The 13,703-nt window shown below is 50.9% G+C and overlaps 1 protein-coding gene across 1 annotated transcript in view; it reads right to left on the minus strand.

Moving 5' to 3' along the window:
• Positions 1-1,822: 1,822 nt before the first annotated feature.
• The window catches only part of LOC144602847 (valine--tRNA ligase-like), a 28,085-nt gene continuing 16,204 nt past the window's right edge, over positions 1,823-13,703 (minus strand). The window contains exons 2-4 of the mRNA XM_078415968.1: positions 12,093-12,265; positions 6,755-6,904; positions 1,823-3,310 (exon numbers count right to left, since the gene is read on the minus strand). Of these exons, the coding sequence (XP_078272094.1) occupies positions 3,242-3,310; positions 6,755-6,904; positions 12,093-12,265 (392 nt within the window). The 3' untranslated portion in view covers positions 1,823-3,241. The remainder of the gene's footprint in view (positions 3,311-6,754; positions 6,905-12,092; positions 12,266-13,703) is intronic.

Raw genomic sequence — 13,703 nt, forward strand, 5'->3', positions numbered from 1 at the left:
TTCCGATAGCTGGGGGGGGGGGGGGGGGGTGGGTTCTAGAAGTGTTTCTTCAGTCAGAGGGTGGTGAATCTGTGGGATTCTTTGCCACAAACTGTGGAGGCCACAAGTCAGTGGATATTTTTAGGGCAGAGATAGATAGATTCTTGACTAGTACGGGTGTCAGGGGTTATGGGGAGAAGGCAGGAGAATGGGGTTAGGAGGGAGAGATAGATCAGCCTTGATTGAATGGTGGGGTAGACTTGATGGGCCGAATGGCCTAATTCTACTCCTATCCCTTATCACCACTCTGCCTTGTGTGGGTAACTGTGGAGTGTCACACTTACTTTTTAATGGACCTCTTTATAACGGAGACCTGAATCTCAGATCTGAAGAAGGGTCTCGACCCGGAACGCCATCCGTTCCTTCTCTCCGGAGATGCTGCCTGTCCCGCTGTGTTACTCCGGCATTTTGTGTCTGTCTTCCCGTTTATGAGGCAGCGTCTCTGGAGGGAAGGAATGGGTGACATTTCAGGTCGAGATTCACGACTGAAGAAGGGTCTCGACCCGAAACGTCACCCGTTCCTTCTCTCCGGAGATGCTGCCTGACCCGCTGAGTTACTCCGGCACTCTGTGAAACGTCACCTATCCATGTTCTCCACAGATGCTGCCTGACCCGCTGAGTTAATCCAGCACTCTGTGAAACGTCACCTATCCACGTTCTCCACAGATGCTGCCTGACCCGCTGAGTTACTCCAGCACTTTGTGTCCATCTTTCGTATAAGCCAGCATCTGCGGTTCCTTGCTTCTACAGTCTGAGTCTGAAGAAGGGTCCTGACCAGAAACATCACCTCTCTGTGTTTTGTTTGGAGATACAGCAGGGGAACAGGCCCTTCTGCCCATCGAATCCGCACCGACCAGCGATCCCCGGACACTAATACTATCCTACACACACACTAGGGACAATTTATAATTTTTACTGAAGCCAAATAACCTACAAACCCGCACGTCTTTGGCGTGTGGGAGGAAACCGGAGCACCCGGAGAAAACCCACGCGGAGAACGTACAAACTCCGTACAGACAGCGCCCGTGGTCGGGATCGAACCCGGGTCTCTGGCGCCGTGAGACAGCAACTCAACCTTTGCACCACCCCAAAATCTACAAAAACACTTACCTACAAAATAAATGGTTCCTGAAACATTTGACTTATCTCTGTCTTTGCCCTTCCCACCTCGGTCTTAAATACTTTGCTTTCTTTCAGTATCGAGAACTGTAGAATTATTTGTAATCTAGTTATTTTTAAGAAGGAAATCCCACCTTGATATTTACCGCTATTTTAAGCAAAGTCATTCAAACTGTTTTCAATGGCAAAGATTAGAATTATCAACATCGTCTGGGCAAAAGTATTTTTAGCAATGAATGAGGAAAACTAAATTGAAAGATAATTCACATCACAGGGTCAACTCAAAGCAAGTCAGTTCATCGATTGGTCAGAGATTTAAAATGCTGAAGAGAGACACAAAATGGTGGAGTAACTCAGCGGGACGGGCGACGTTTCGGGTCCAGACCCTTCTTCAGACAAAGAGATCATATTTCTAGAAGATGGACACAAAATGGTGGAATAACTCACCGGGACAGGCAGCATCTCTGGAGAGAAGGTAGACACAAAATGGTGGAGTAACTCAGCGGGACAGGCGGCATCTCTGGAGAGAAGGAATGGGCGACGTTTCGGGCCGAGACCATTCTTCAGACTGAGTTACTCCACCATTTTGTGACCGTCTTTGGTGTAAAACCAGCATCTGCAGTTCCTTCCGACGCATTTTAAATTGGTGTACAAGTCAACGGTGTTTAAAGAAACAATAAACCTTTATTTAAACACACGTCAGTTGATGGCGCCAAGTTGGGAGAAGGTACAGAGTTTGTACGTTCTCCCCGTGACCTGCGTGGGTTTTCTCTCCGAGATCTTCGGTTTCCTCCCACACTCCAAAGACGTGCGGATTTGTAGGTTAATCGGCTTGGTATAAGTGTAAATTGTCCCCAGTGTGTGTAGGATAGTGTTGGTGTGCGGAGATCGCTGGTCGGTGCGGACTCGGTGGGCCGAAGGGCCTGTTTCCGCGCTGTATCTCCAAACTAAACGGGGATCGTGTGTGTTGGTTTGAACCGAAGTTAGGCACTAAAAGCTGGAGTAACTCAGCGGGCCAGGCAGCGTCTCCGGAGAGAAGGAATGGGTCGAGACCCTTCTTCAGACCTGGAGGGGGATAGTGAGCTGGGAATCTGGTCGCTGTGGGAAGGCAGGTGTTGGGAGAGGTGGTGAACAGGATGGGAAGGAATGGTGGGAATCCCCAACTCGAAATCATGTGTTGTCTTTCCGCTGACTGGTTAGCGCGCCACAAGAGCTAGTCCGAGATGACCAAAGACAGATGGGCTGGAAGCGACTGAGATACGGGGCGGTCTGTTGGTTTAATTTAGTGATACGGTGCGTAAACAGGCCTCTCGGCCCACCGGGACCGCGCCGACCAGCTCGCACTAGCTCTACGTTAACCCACCTTCACCTCCACTCCCTGCACACCAACGTGGACACGAAATGCTGGAGTAACTCAGCGGGACAGGCAGCATCTCGGGAGAGGTTTCTGGTCTTCAGTCCGAAGAAGGGTCTCGACCCGAGACGTCGCTCGTTCCTTCTCTCCGGAGATGCCGCCTGACCCGCTGAGTGACTCCGGCATTTTGCGTCTACCTTCCGTTTGCACTATGGGGCAGCATCTCTGGAGGGAAGGAATGGGTGACATTTCAGGTCGAGATTCATGACTGAAGAAGGGTCTCGACCCGAGACGTCGCACGTTCCTTCTCCCCGGAGATGCTGCCTGTCCCGCTGAGTTACTCCGGCATTTTGTGTCTAACTTCAATTTAAACAAGCACATCAGATGTGCAGCACTTTGGTCAACGTGGGTTGTTTTTAAATGTGCTATACAAATAAAATTGACTTGACTTGACTTGACCTGCAGTTTCTTCCCCCCCCACCTTACACACCAGGGTTCGACCTACAGTAGGCCGATTAACCTAGAAACCTGCCCGTCTTTGGGAACTGGGGGGGAAACCGGAGCACCCGGAGGAAACCCACGCAGGTCACGGGGAGAACGTGCAAACTCCGCGCACAAAGACAGCACCCGGGGTCAGGGTCGAGCCGGGATCTCTGCCGCCGCCAGGCAGCGGCCCCACCCGCCGCGCCACGGCGCCGTACGGTAAAAATCCTCCGTTGATTCAACAAATCACATCATCTTCTCAAAGTTTCCCATCGCCTCTTCCACCTTCTGTAGTTCCGTCTCGCTCTGCCGCAACTGTCGGAGAGAAAGGACAAGAATGTCAACAATAAGACCCACGCCGTTTAGTTTAGAAACACGGAGGGCAGGTGCAGGAGGGGGCCACTCGGCCCTTCGAGCCAGCACCGCCATTCACCGTGAATCTGACTCTCCCTTGTCTGTGGGCGGGGGCTTCAGTGTCGGGAGCCACGACCGCCCCGACGTGCAGCAACAGCGGCAGCGTGTCCGCCCGCCCCGGATCGCGGGGCTTGGGTCGGCCCGATGCGGACCTTTCACTGTCCGGCGCGGCCTGCAACCACAACAGCCTGACCGCGGGAGAAGACGGCAGGGGAAGGGAAAAGACATTGTGGCCTTCCATCACAGTGAGGAGGTGACTGGAGGAGACTCACTGTGATGGATGTTTCTTTCTTTTTTTGTGATGGATGTTTCTTTTTTTGTGTGTTGGTTGGGGTTGTGTAATTTACCTATTTTAATGCTTGTATTGTTGGACTGTGGGTGACTGAATTTCGTCCAAAAAACATGTTTTTGGATGACAAATAAAGATATCTTGAATCTTGAAAGCATCCAGTGAATCGGCCTCCACTGCCCTCAGTGGCAGAGAATTCCACAGATTCACAACGCTCTGGGTGAAAGAGCTTTTCCTCACGGCACGGTGGCGCAGCGGTAGAGTTGCTGCCTCACAGCGAATGCAGCACCGGGGACTCAGGTTCGATCCCGACTACGGGCGCCGTCTGTACGGAGTTTGCACGTTCTCCCCGTGACCTGCGTGGGTTTTCTTCGAGATCTTCGGTTTCCTCCCACACTCCAGGTTTGTAGGTTAATTGGCTGGGCAAATGTAAAAATTGTCCCTAGGGTGTAGGATAGTGTTAGTGTGCGGGGATCGCTGGGCGGCACGGACCCGGTGGGCCGAAGGGCCTGTTTCCGCGCTGTATCTCTAAAAAAAAAAAATCTTCACACAGAGAGTGGTGAGTCTGTGGAATTCTCTGCCACGGAAGGTAGTTGAGGCCAGTTCATTGGCTATATTTAAGAGGGAGTTAGATGTGGCCCTTGTGGCTAAAGGGATCAGGGGGTATGGAGAGAAGGCAGGTACAGGTTACTGAGCTGGATGATCAGCCATGATCATATTGAATGGCGGTGCAGGCTCGAAGGGCTGAATGGCCTACTCCTGCACCTATTTTCTATGTTTCTATCTCAGTCCACAATGGCCTACAACCTTATTCTTAAACTGTGTGTGGCCCCTGGTTCTGGACTCAACCCCACAACATCCGAAACATTTTTCCTGCATCTCGCCTGACCAATCCATGAAGAATTTTATATGTTTCCATAAGGTCCCCTCTCGTTCTTCCAAACTCCAGTGAATACAAGCCCAGTCGACCCAGTCTTTCATCATAGGTCAGTCCCGCCATCCCTGGAATCAACCTGGCTAACCTACGCTGCATTTCAGTTTAGTACAGAGATACATGCAGAAACAGGCCCTTCAGCCCACCGAGTCCGTACTGACCAGCGATCGGTTTAGTTTCACGCTAGTTTAGTTTCTTGTCACATGTACCGAGGTACAGTGAAAACTCTTTTGTTGCGCGCTAACCAGTCAGCGGATAGACAACACATGATTACAATCGAGCCGTCCACAGTGTACAGATATAGGATAAAGGGAATGTAAGAAAATAACTGCAGATGCTGGTACAAATCAAAGGTATTTATTTCACAAAATGCTGGAGTAACTCAGCGGGTCAGGCAGCATCTCAGGAGAGAAGGAATGGGTGACGTTTCGGGTCGAGACCCTTCTTCAGACTGAGAGCGTAGGTTTACTAGGTTAATTCCCGGAATGGCGGGACTGTCATATGTTGAAAGACTGGAGCGACTAGGCTTGTATACACTGGAATTTAGAAGGATGAGAGGGGATCTTATCGAAACGTATAAGATTATTAAGGGGTTGGACACATTAGAGGCAGGAAACATGTTCCCAATGTTGGGGGAGTCCAGAACAAGGGGCCACAGTTTAAGAATAAGGGGTAGGCCATTTAAAACGGAGACGAGGAAAAACTTTTTCAGTCAGAGTTGTGAATCTGTGGAATTCTCTGCTTCAGAAGGCAGTGGAGGCCAATTCTCTGAACGCATTCAAGAGAGAGCTAGATAGAGCTCTTAAGGATAGGTCTGAAGAAGGGTCTCGACCCAAAACGTCACCCATTCCTTCTCTCCTGAGATGCTGCCTGACCCGCTGAGTGACTCCAGCATTTTGTGAATAAATACCTTCGATTTGTACCAGCATCTGCAGCTATTTTCTTATACTTAAGGATAGCGGAGTCAGGGGGTATGGGGAGAGGGCAGGAACGGGGTACTGATTGAAAATGATCAGCCATGATCACGTTGAATGGCGGTGCTGGCAGGAAGGGCCGAATGGCCTCCTCCTGCACCTATTGTCTATTGTCTATAATATTTGATATTGTAATCATGTACAGTCCTTCCGCTGACGTGCGTAGGTTTACTAGGTTAATTCCCGGAATGGCGGGACTGTCATATGTTGAAAGACTGGAGCGACTAGGTTTGTATACACTGGAATTTAGAAGGATGAGAGGGGATCTTATCGAAACGTATAAGATCATTAAGGGGTTGGACATGTTAGAGGCAGGAAACATGTTCCCAATGTTGGGGGAGTCCAGAACCAGGGGCCACAGTTTAAGAATAAGGGGTAGGCCATTTAGAACGGAGATGAGGAAAAACTTTTTCAGTCAGAGAGTTGTGAATCTGTGGAATTCTCTGCCTCAGAAGGCAGTGGAGGCCAATTCTCTGAATGCATTCTTGGCCCGCTGTGGACCGTCCGGCGCGGCCTGCAACCACAACAACCTGACCGCGGGAGAAGACAGCAGGAGAAGGGAAAGACATTGTGGCCTTCCATCACAGTGAGGAGAGGACTGGAGGAGACTCACTGTGATGGATGTTTCTTTGATGGATGTTTCTTTTTTTGTGTGTTTTTGGGGTTGTGTAATTTTGAATGCCTATTTTATGCTTTTATTGTTGGACTGAGTTTTTGGGGTTTTTGGGGTTGTGTAATTTTAATGCCTATTTAATGCTTTTATTGTTGGACTGTGGGTGACTGAATTTCGTCCAATATTGGATGACAAATAAAACTATCTTGAATCTTGAATCTTGAGAGAGCTAGATAGAGCTCTTAAGCATAGCGGAGTCAGGGGGGTATGGGGAGAAGGCAGGAACGGGGTATTGATTGAGAATGATCAGCCATGATCACATTGAATGGCGGTGCTGTCTCGAAGGGCCGAATGGCCTCCTCCTGCACCTATTGTTTATTGTCTGTAATATTTGATATTGTAATCATGTACAGCCTTTCCGCTGACTGGTTAGCACGCAAACCTTGGTATACGCGACCCTGCGCCTAATGTCTATGTTTCTATATTTCTAGTACCCCGTTCCTGCTTTCCCCTTCTCCTCCTCCCCTCTTCTCACCTTCTCCGCCTCCATGTCCTGGATCTTCCGAGGCACTTTGGTGCTGTAATCAGCTTTGGACATTTTCTCCCTGAGTTTTGCGACCTGTTTCTGCACCTCCCCCTGCTTGCTCCTGAGTTTTGTCACCTCCTTCTCCGCGTCGATCAGCCCCTGTCAGGGAGAGAGAGAACAACAGCAAAGATAATCGATGGGAAACTGTCCGTTCAGTCCCGTGGAAGTAGGGCCCTGTCGGCCCGCCGAGTCCGCGCCGACCAGCCATCCCCGCCCACGGTAGAGTTGCTGCCTCGCGGCGCCAGATACCCCGACCGCCGTTCGCAGTTTGCACGTTCTCCCCGTGACAATAGACAATAGACAATAGGTGCAGGAGTAGGCCATTCAGCCCTTCGAGCCAGCACCGCCATTCAATGCGATCATGGCTGATCACTCTCCATCAGTACCCCGTTCCTGCCTTCTCCCCATACCCCCTCACTCGCCCATCCTTAAGAGCTCTATCCAGCTCTCTCTTGAAAGCATCCAACGAACTGGCCTCCACTGCTTTCTGAGACAGAGAATTCCACACCTTCACCAACACTCTGACTGAAAAAGTTCTTCCTCATCTCCGTTCTAAATGGCCTACCCCTTATTCTTAAACTGTGGCCCCTTGTTCTGGACTCCCCCAACATTGGGAACATGTTTCCTGCCTCTAATGTGTCCAGTCCCCTAATTATCTTATATGTTTCAATAAGATCCCCCCTCATCCTTCTAAATTCCAGTGTATACAAGCCTAATTGCTCCAGCCTTTCAACATACGACAGCGAATGCAGCGCCGGAGACTCGGGTTCGATCCCGACTACGGGCGCCGTCTGTACGGAGTTTGTACGTTCTCCCCGTGACCTGCGTGGGCTTTCTCCGAGATCTTCGGTTTCCCACCCACACCCACAAAGACGTGCAGGTGTGTGGGTTAATTGGCTTGCATATAAATGTAAAATTGTCCCTCGTGTGTGTGCGTAGGATTAACGTCAATTAGATTTTTAGATTTAGAGATACAGCGCGGAAACAGGCCCTTCGGCCCACCGGGTCAGTGCCGCCCGGCAATCCCCGCACATTAACACTATCCTACACACACACTAGGGACGATTTTTACATTTGCCCAGTCAATTAACCTCGGTACACGTGACAAGAAACTAAACTAGCGTGAAACTAAACCGATCGCTGGTCAGTACGGACTCGGTGGGCCGAACGGCCTGTTTCTGCATGTTTCTCTGTACTAAACTGAAGTGCAGCGTAGGTTCACCAGGTTGATTCCCAGGATGGCGGGACTGACCTATGATGAAAGACTGGGTTGACTGGGCTTGTATTCACTGGAATTTGGAAGGACGAGAGGGGACCTTATGGAAACATATAAAATTCTTCATGGATTGGTCAGGCGAGATGCAGGAAAAATGTTCCGGATGTTGGGGGGTTGAGTCCAGAACCAGGGGCCACACACAGTTTGGGAATAAGGTTGTAGGCCATTGAGGACTGAGATGATTTTTTTTTTTAGAGATACAGCGCGGAAACAGGCCCACCGGGTCCGCGCCGCCCAGCGATCCCCGCACACTAACACTATCCTACACCCTAGGGACAGTTTTTACATTTGCCCAGCCAATTAACCTACAAACCTGTACGTCTTTGGAGTGTGGGAGGAAACCGAAGATCTCGGAGAAAACCCACGCAGGTCACGGGGAGAACGTGCAAACTCCGTACAGACGGCGCCCGTAGTCAGGATCGAACCCGAGTCTCCGGCGCTGCATTCGCTGTGAGGCAGCAACTCTACCGCCGCGCCACCGTGCCGCCAATGTGCGGAGATCGCTGGTCGGCTCGGACTCGCTGGGCCGAAGGGCCTGTTTCCGCGCTGCAACTCCAAACGTATCAATAAACATGCGTGGGAAGGAACTGCAAGTGCCGGTTAATGCTGAAGACGGACACAAAGTGCTGGAGTAACTCAGCGGGACGGGCAGCATCTCCGGAGAGAAGGAACGGGCGACGTTTCGGGTCGACACCCTTCTTCAGACTGGGAGTCAGGGGAAGAGGGGGGCTCAGGGATGTGGAAGGATAAGGTTGAGGGGGGATCTTATGGAAAGGTTGAGGGATAAGGTTGAGGAAGACTGAGGGGGGGATCTTATAGAAACTTACAAAATTCTTAAGGGGTTGGACAGGCTAGATGCAGGAAGATTGTTCCCGATGTTGGGGAAGTCCAGAACAAGGGGTCACAGTTTAAGGATAAGGGGTCTTTTAGGACCGAGATGTGAACTTTTTTTTCACACAGAGAGTGGTGAATCTGTGGAATTCTCTGCCACAGAAGGTAGTTGAGGCCAGTTCATTGGCTATATTTAAGAGGGAGTTAGATGTGGCCCTTGTGGCTAAAGGGATCAGGGGGTATGGAGAGAAGGCAGGTACGGGATACTGAGTTGGATGATCAGCCATGATCATATTGAATGGCGGTGCGTACAGGCTCGAAGGGCCGAATGGCCTCCTCCTGCACCTATTTTCTATGTTTCTATGTGAAAGCGAGAGATCAAAGGGGAAGCAGGCCAAGGAAAATGTGGAATAGGTGATTGTTGGCTCGGGGAAGGTGACAACACAACAAACAGAGATAAAATGTAATCACGGGGACCGTCAGACTGGTGGGAGAACTGGGAAGGGGGAGGGATGGAGAGAGAGAGAGAGGGAAAGCAAGGGTTACTTGAAGTTGGAGAAGTCAGTGTTTACACCTCTGGGGTGTAAGCCGCCCAAGCGAAATATGAGGTGCTGTTCCTCCAATTAGCGCTGGGCCTCACTCTGACAACGGAGGAGGCCCAGGACTGAAAGAGGCCCCTTTGATCTATCGTTTTCACACCTTGCCCTTCCTGATCTCTCTCCTTTCCCTCCCCCCCCCCCCCCCCCGACTCCCAGTCTGACAAAGGGTCTCGACCCGAAACGTTGCCCGTTCCTTCTCTCCAGAGACGCCGCCTGCCCCGCTGAGTGACTCCAGCATTTTTGAAGGTATTTATTTCACAAAACGCTGGAGTAACTCAGCAGGTCAGGCAGCGTCTCGGGAGAGAGGGAATGGGCGACCCGTGGTCAGGATGGAACCCGGGTCTCTGGCGCCGCGAGGCAGCAACTCTACCGCTGCGCCACCGTGCCTGTGTGCAAGAAAACGTATTTCACTGCGCCCTGGTGACAATACTGGCTTGTACACACTGGAATTTAGAAGGATGAGAGGGGATCTTATCGAAACGTATGAGATTATTAAGGGGTTGGACAAGCTAGGGGCAGGAAACATGTTCCCAATGTTGGGGGAGTCCAGAACCAGGGGCCACAGTTTAAGAATAAGGGGGTAGGCCATTTAGAACGGAGATGAGGAAAAACCTTTTTCAGTCAGAGAGTTGTGAATCTGTGGAATTCTCTGCCTCAGAAGGCAGTGGAGGCCAATTCTCTGAATGCATTCAAGAGAGAGCTAGATAGAGCTCTTAAGGATAGGTCTGAAGAAGGGTCTCGACCCAAAACGTCGCCCATTCCTTCTCTCCTGAGATGCTGCCTGACCCGCTGAGTTACTCCAGCATTTTGTGAATAAATACCTTCGATTTGTACCAGCATCTGCAGTTATTTTCCTATACTGCCTGCTACTGTGGATAGGGTGAGCAGTTTTAAATACTTGGGAGTCCGCATCACAGACGATCTGACGTGGGCAACACAAATTGCAGCACTGGTGGGTAAGGCAAAGCAGCGCCTTTACCACCTTAGACAGCTGAGGAAATTCAGAGTGTCGCTGAGGATCCTTCATTGCTTCTACTCTGGGGCTGTAGAGAGCATCCTGTCCGGCAACATTACAGTCTGGTTTGGGAACAGCTCTGCCCAGGACAGGATGGCCCTGCAGAGAGTAGTGCGTTCGGCAGAACGCACCATGGGAACTACACTCGTCCCCCTGGAGGACCTATACATCAGGAGGTGCAGATCCAGACCAAGCAAGATCATGAGGGACCCCTGCCACCCCAGTAACGGACTGTTCCAGATGCTACGATCAGGCAAACGCCTCCGCTGTCACGCTGTGAAAACGGAGAGGATGAGACGGAGTTTCTTCCCACAGGCCATCAGGACTGTCAACTTTTATAACTCCAGAGACTAAATTTTTGTCTACACTATAGTAACTTATTAACTTTATTTATATGCTGTAACTGTAATTCTTTTTTGTGCACAATCCGCACGCATTGCCACTTTCATTTCACTGCACAAATAAACTTGACTTGACTTGACATTTCTGTGTCTGCGTCTATAAACACACTGGTCTCACCTTGCCCCGAAGGCAAACAGGTTTTGCCGGTTTCCCTTGACTAGATCTCCCTGCAATTTAACAGCCTGAATTAAATCTCTGCTCAGCCTCCTTCGGGAGGAGTAAACAACCATGGCCTCCTCAAAGCGGTGATTTATCAGCCCCATTAAAAATCTCCCGGGACGTCTCACCGCCCCTCTGACACAAGAACAGAAGGAAGGCACAGAGTGCTGGAGTAACTCAGCGGGTCAGGCAGCATCTGTGGAGAAAGTGGATAGGTGACGTTCCACAGAGTGCTGGAGTAACTCAGTGGGTCAGGCAGCATCTCAGGAGAGTAGGAATGGGTGACGTTTCACAGAGTGCTGGAGTAACTCAGCGGGTCAGGCGGCATCTCTGGAGAGAAGGAATGGGTGACGTTTCGGGTCGAGACCCTTCTTCAGTCTTCAAAGCTCTGTGAACGTCACCCATTCCTTCTCCCCAGAGATACTGCCTGTCCCGCTGAGTTACTCCAGCATTTTGTGTCTCTTCGATTTAAACCAGCATCTGCAGTTCCATCCTGCATGTATATAAGGTTGATGTGTGTATATAATTATGTGTGTGTGTGTGTGTTTGTATTTATATATATACACACACACACACACATATTCATACACATGTATATATTACACACATACATGTATATACTACACACATGTATGTACTACACACATGTATATATATACAACACACACATTACACAAGGTATCACAAAATGCTGGAGTAACTCAGCGGGTCAGGCAGCATCTGTGGAGAACACGGATAGGTGACGTTTCACAGAGTGCTGGAGTAACTCAGCGGGTCAGGCAGCATCTGTGGAGAGAAGGAACGGGTGGAAACCAGAGCACCCGGAGAAAACCCACGCAGGTCACGGAGGGAATGTGGAACCTGGGGGGCAGCGACTCTGTGGGCGACGCTCCGTGCTGCGCGGTTATTGAGGGGGAGGGGGAGGGAGGGGGGAGGGGCAGGGGGGGAGGGGCAGGGGGGATGGGGCAGGGGGCGGAAGGGGGCCGGGTCTCGGCCTACACTCACCTTGAGGAGGAGGTGTACGGAGCAGCGGTCAGAGGCGATGCCGATGGCACATCCGGCCGGGCAGCTGTCGTCCACCAGCAGGCTGAGCGACTGGCAGCAGGCCAGCGTCTGGATGTAGGAGCAGAAAGGGCCGAGCAGCTCGGCTGTGGCCCGGTCCTGGCACTTGACGTAACCTGTCCGTGAGGGAGACAGCGGGTGAGAAGACGGGCGCGGGCGCGGGTGTACACGGGACGCACGCAACGCCGCGGCGACTCTTTTTTTTTTTTTTTTTTTTAAATCAAAAATATTTATTCAAATATTAAAATGATATATACAATATAATAAAACCAAAACAGAACCCACCACCAGAATACTATACAAACAAATATACATAGAAACATAGAAAATAGGTGCAGGAGTAGGCCATTCGGCCCTTCGAGCCTGCACCGCCATTCAATATGATCATGGCTGATCATTCAGCTCAGTAACCTGTACCTGCCTTCTCTCCATACCCCCTGATCCCTTTAGCCACAAGGGCCACATCTAACTCCCTCTTAAATATAGCCAATGAACTGGCCTCAACTACCTTCTGTGGCAGAGAATTCCACAGACTCACCACTCTCTGTGTGAAGAAATGTTTTCTCATCTCGGTCCTAAAAGACTTCCCCCTTATCCTTAAGCTGTGACCCCTGGTTCTGGACTTCCCCAACATCGGGAACAATCTTCCCGAATCTAGCCTCTCCAATCCCTTAAGAATTTTATATGTTTCTATAAGATCCCCCCTCAGTCTTCTAAATTCCAGCGAGTACAAGCCCAGTCTATCCAGTCTTTCCTCAAATGAAAGTCCCGCCATACCTATTGAAACTATTATACAATTATATTACAATCCCCATCCAGGACACATCCAATCCCTCGCGGTGCCCAGCGGTCCCGGAAATCCCCCAGGGTGCCCGTGGACAGCGCGTGGTCCCTCTCCAACACCACCCGGGCGCGGACGTAACCCCGGAAAAGGGGCAGGCAGCCGGCTCGGGCAGAGCCCTCTTCCGCCTGGCGCCGTGAGTCGCGGATGGCCAGCTTGGCCAGGCCCAGGAGCAACCCAACAAGGACATCTTCTGCCCCGCCCTCTCCCCTACGCACAGAGTGTCCAAAGATGAGGATGGTGGGGTGAAAAGTGCAGCCAAAAAGGCAAGGAGCAGCCCCTTTAGATATTGGAACAGGGGCTGCAACCTCACGCACTCCATGTACACGTGGTACACAGACTCTTCCAACCCGCAAAAGTGGCAGGCGGCCGGCGAGTAAACATATAAGATAATTACGGATTGGACACATAAGAGGCAGGAAACATGTTCCCAATGTTGGGGGAGTCCAGAACGAGGGGCCACAGTTTAAGAATAAGGGGTAGGCCATTTAGAACGGAGATGAGGAAGAACTTTTTCAGTCAGAGAGTGGTGAAGGTGTGGAATTCTCTGCCTCGAAGGCAGTGGAGGCCAGTTCGTTGGATGCTTTCAAGAGAGAGCTGGATAGAGCTCTTAAGGATAGCGGAGTGAGGGGGTACGGGGAGAAGGCAGGAACGGGTACTGATTGAGAGTGATCAGCCATGATCGCATTGAATGGCGGTGCTGGCTTGAAGGG

This window comes from Rhinoraja longicauda, chromosome 19, assembly GCF_053455715.1.
Source record: "Rhinoraja longicauda isolate Sanriku21f chromosome 19, sRhiLon1.1, whole genome shotgun sequence".
NCBI lineage: Eukaryota > Metazoa > Chordata > Chondrichthyes > Rajiformes > Arhynchobatidae > Rhinoraja > Rhinoraja longicauda.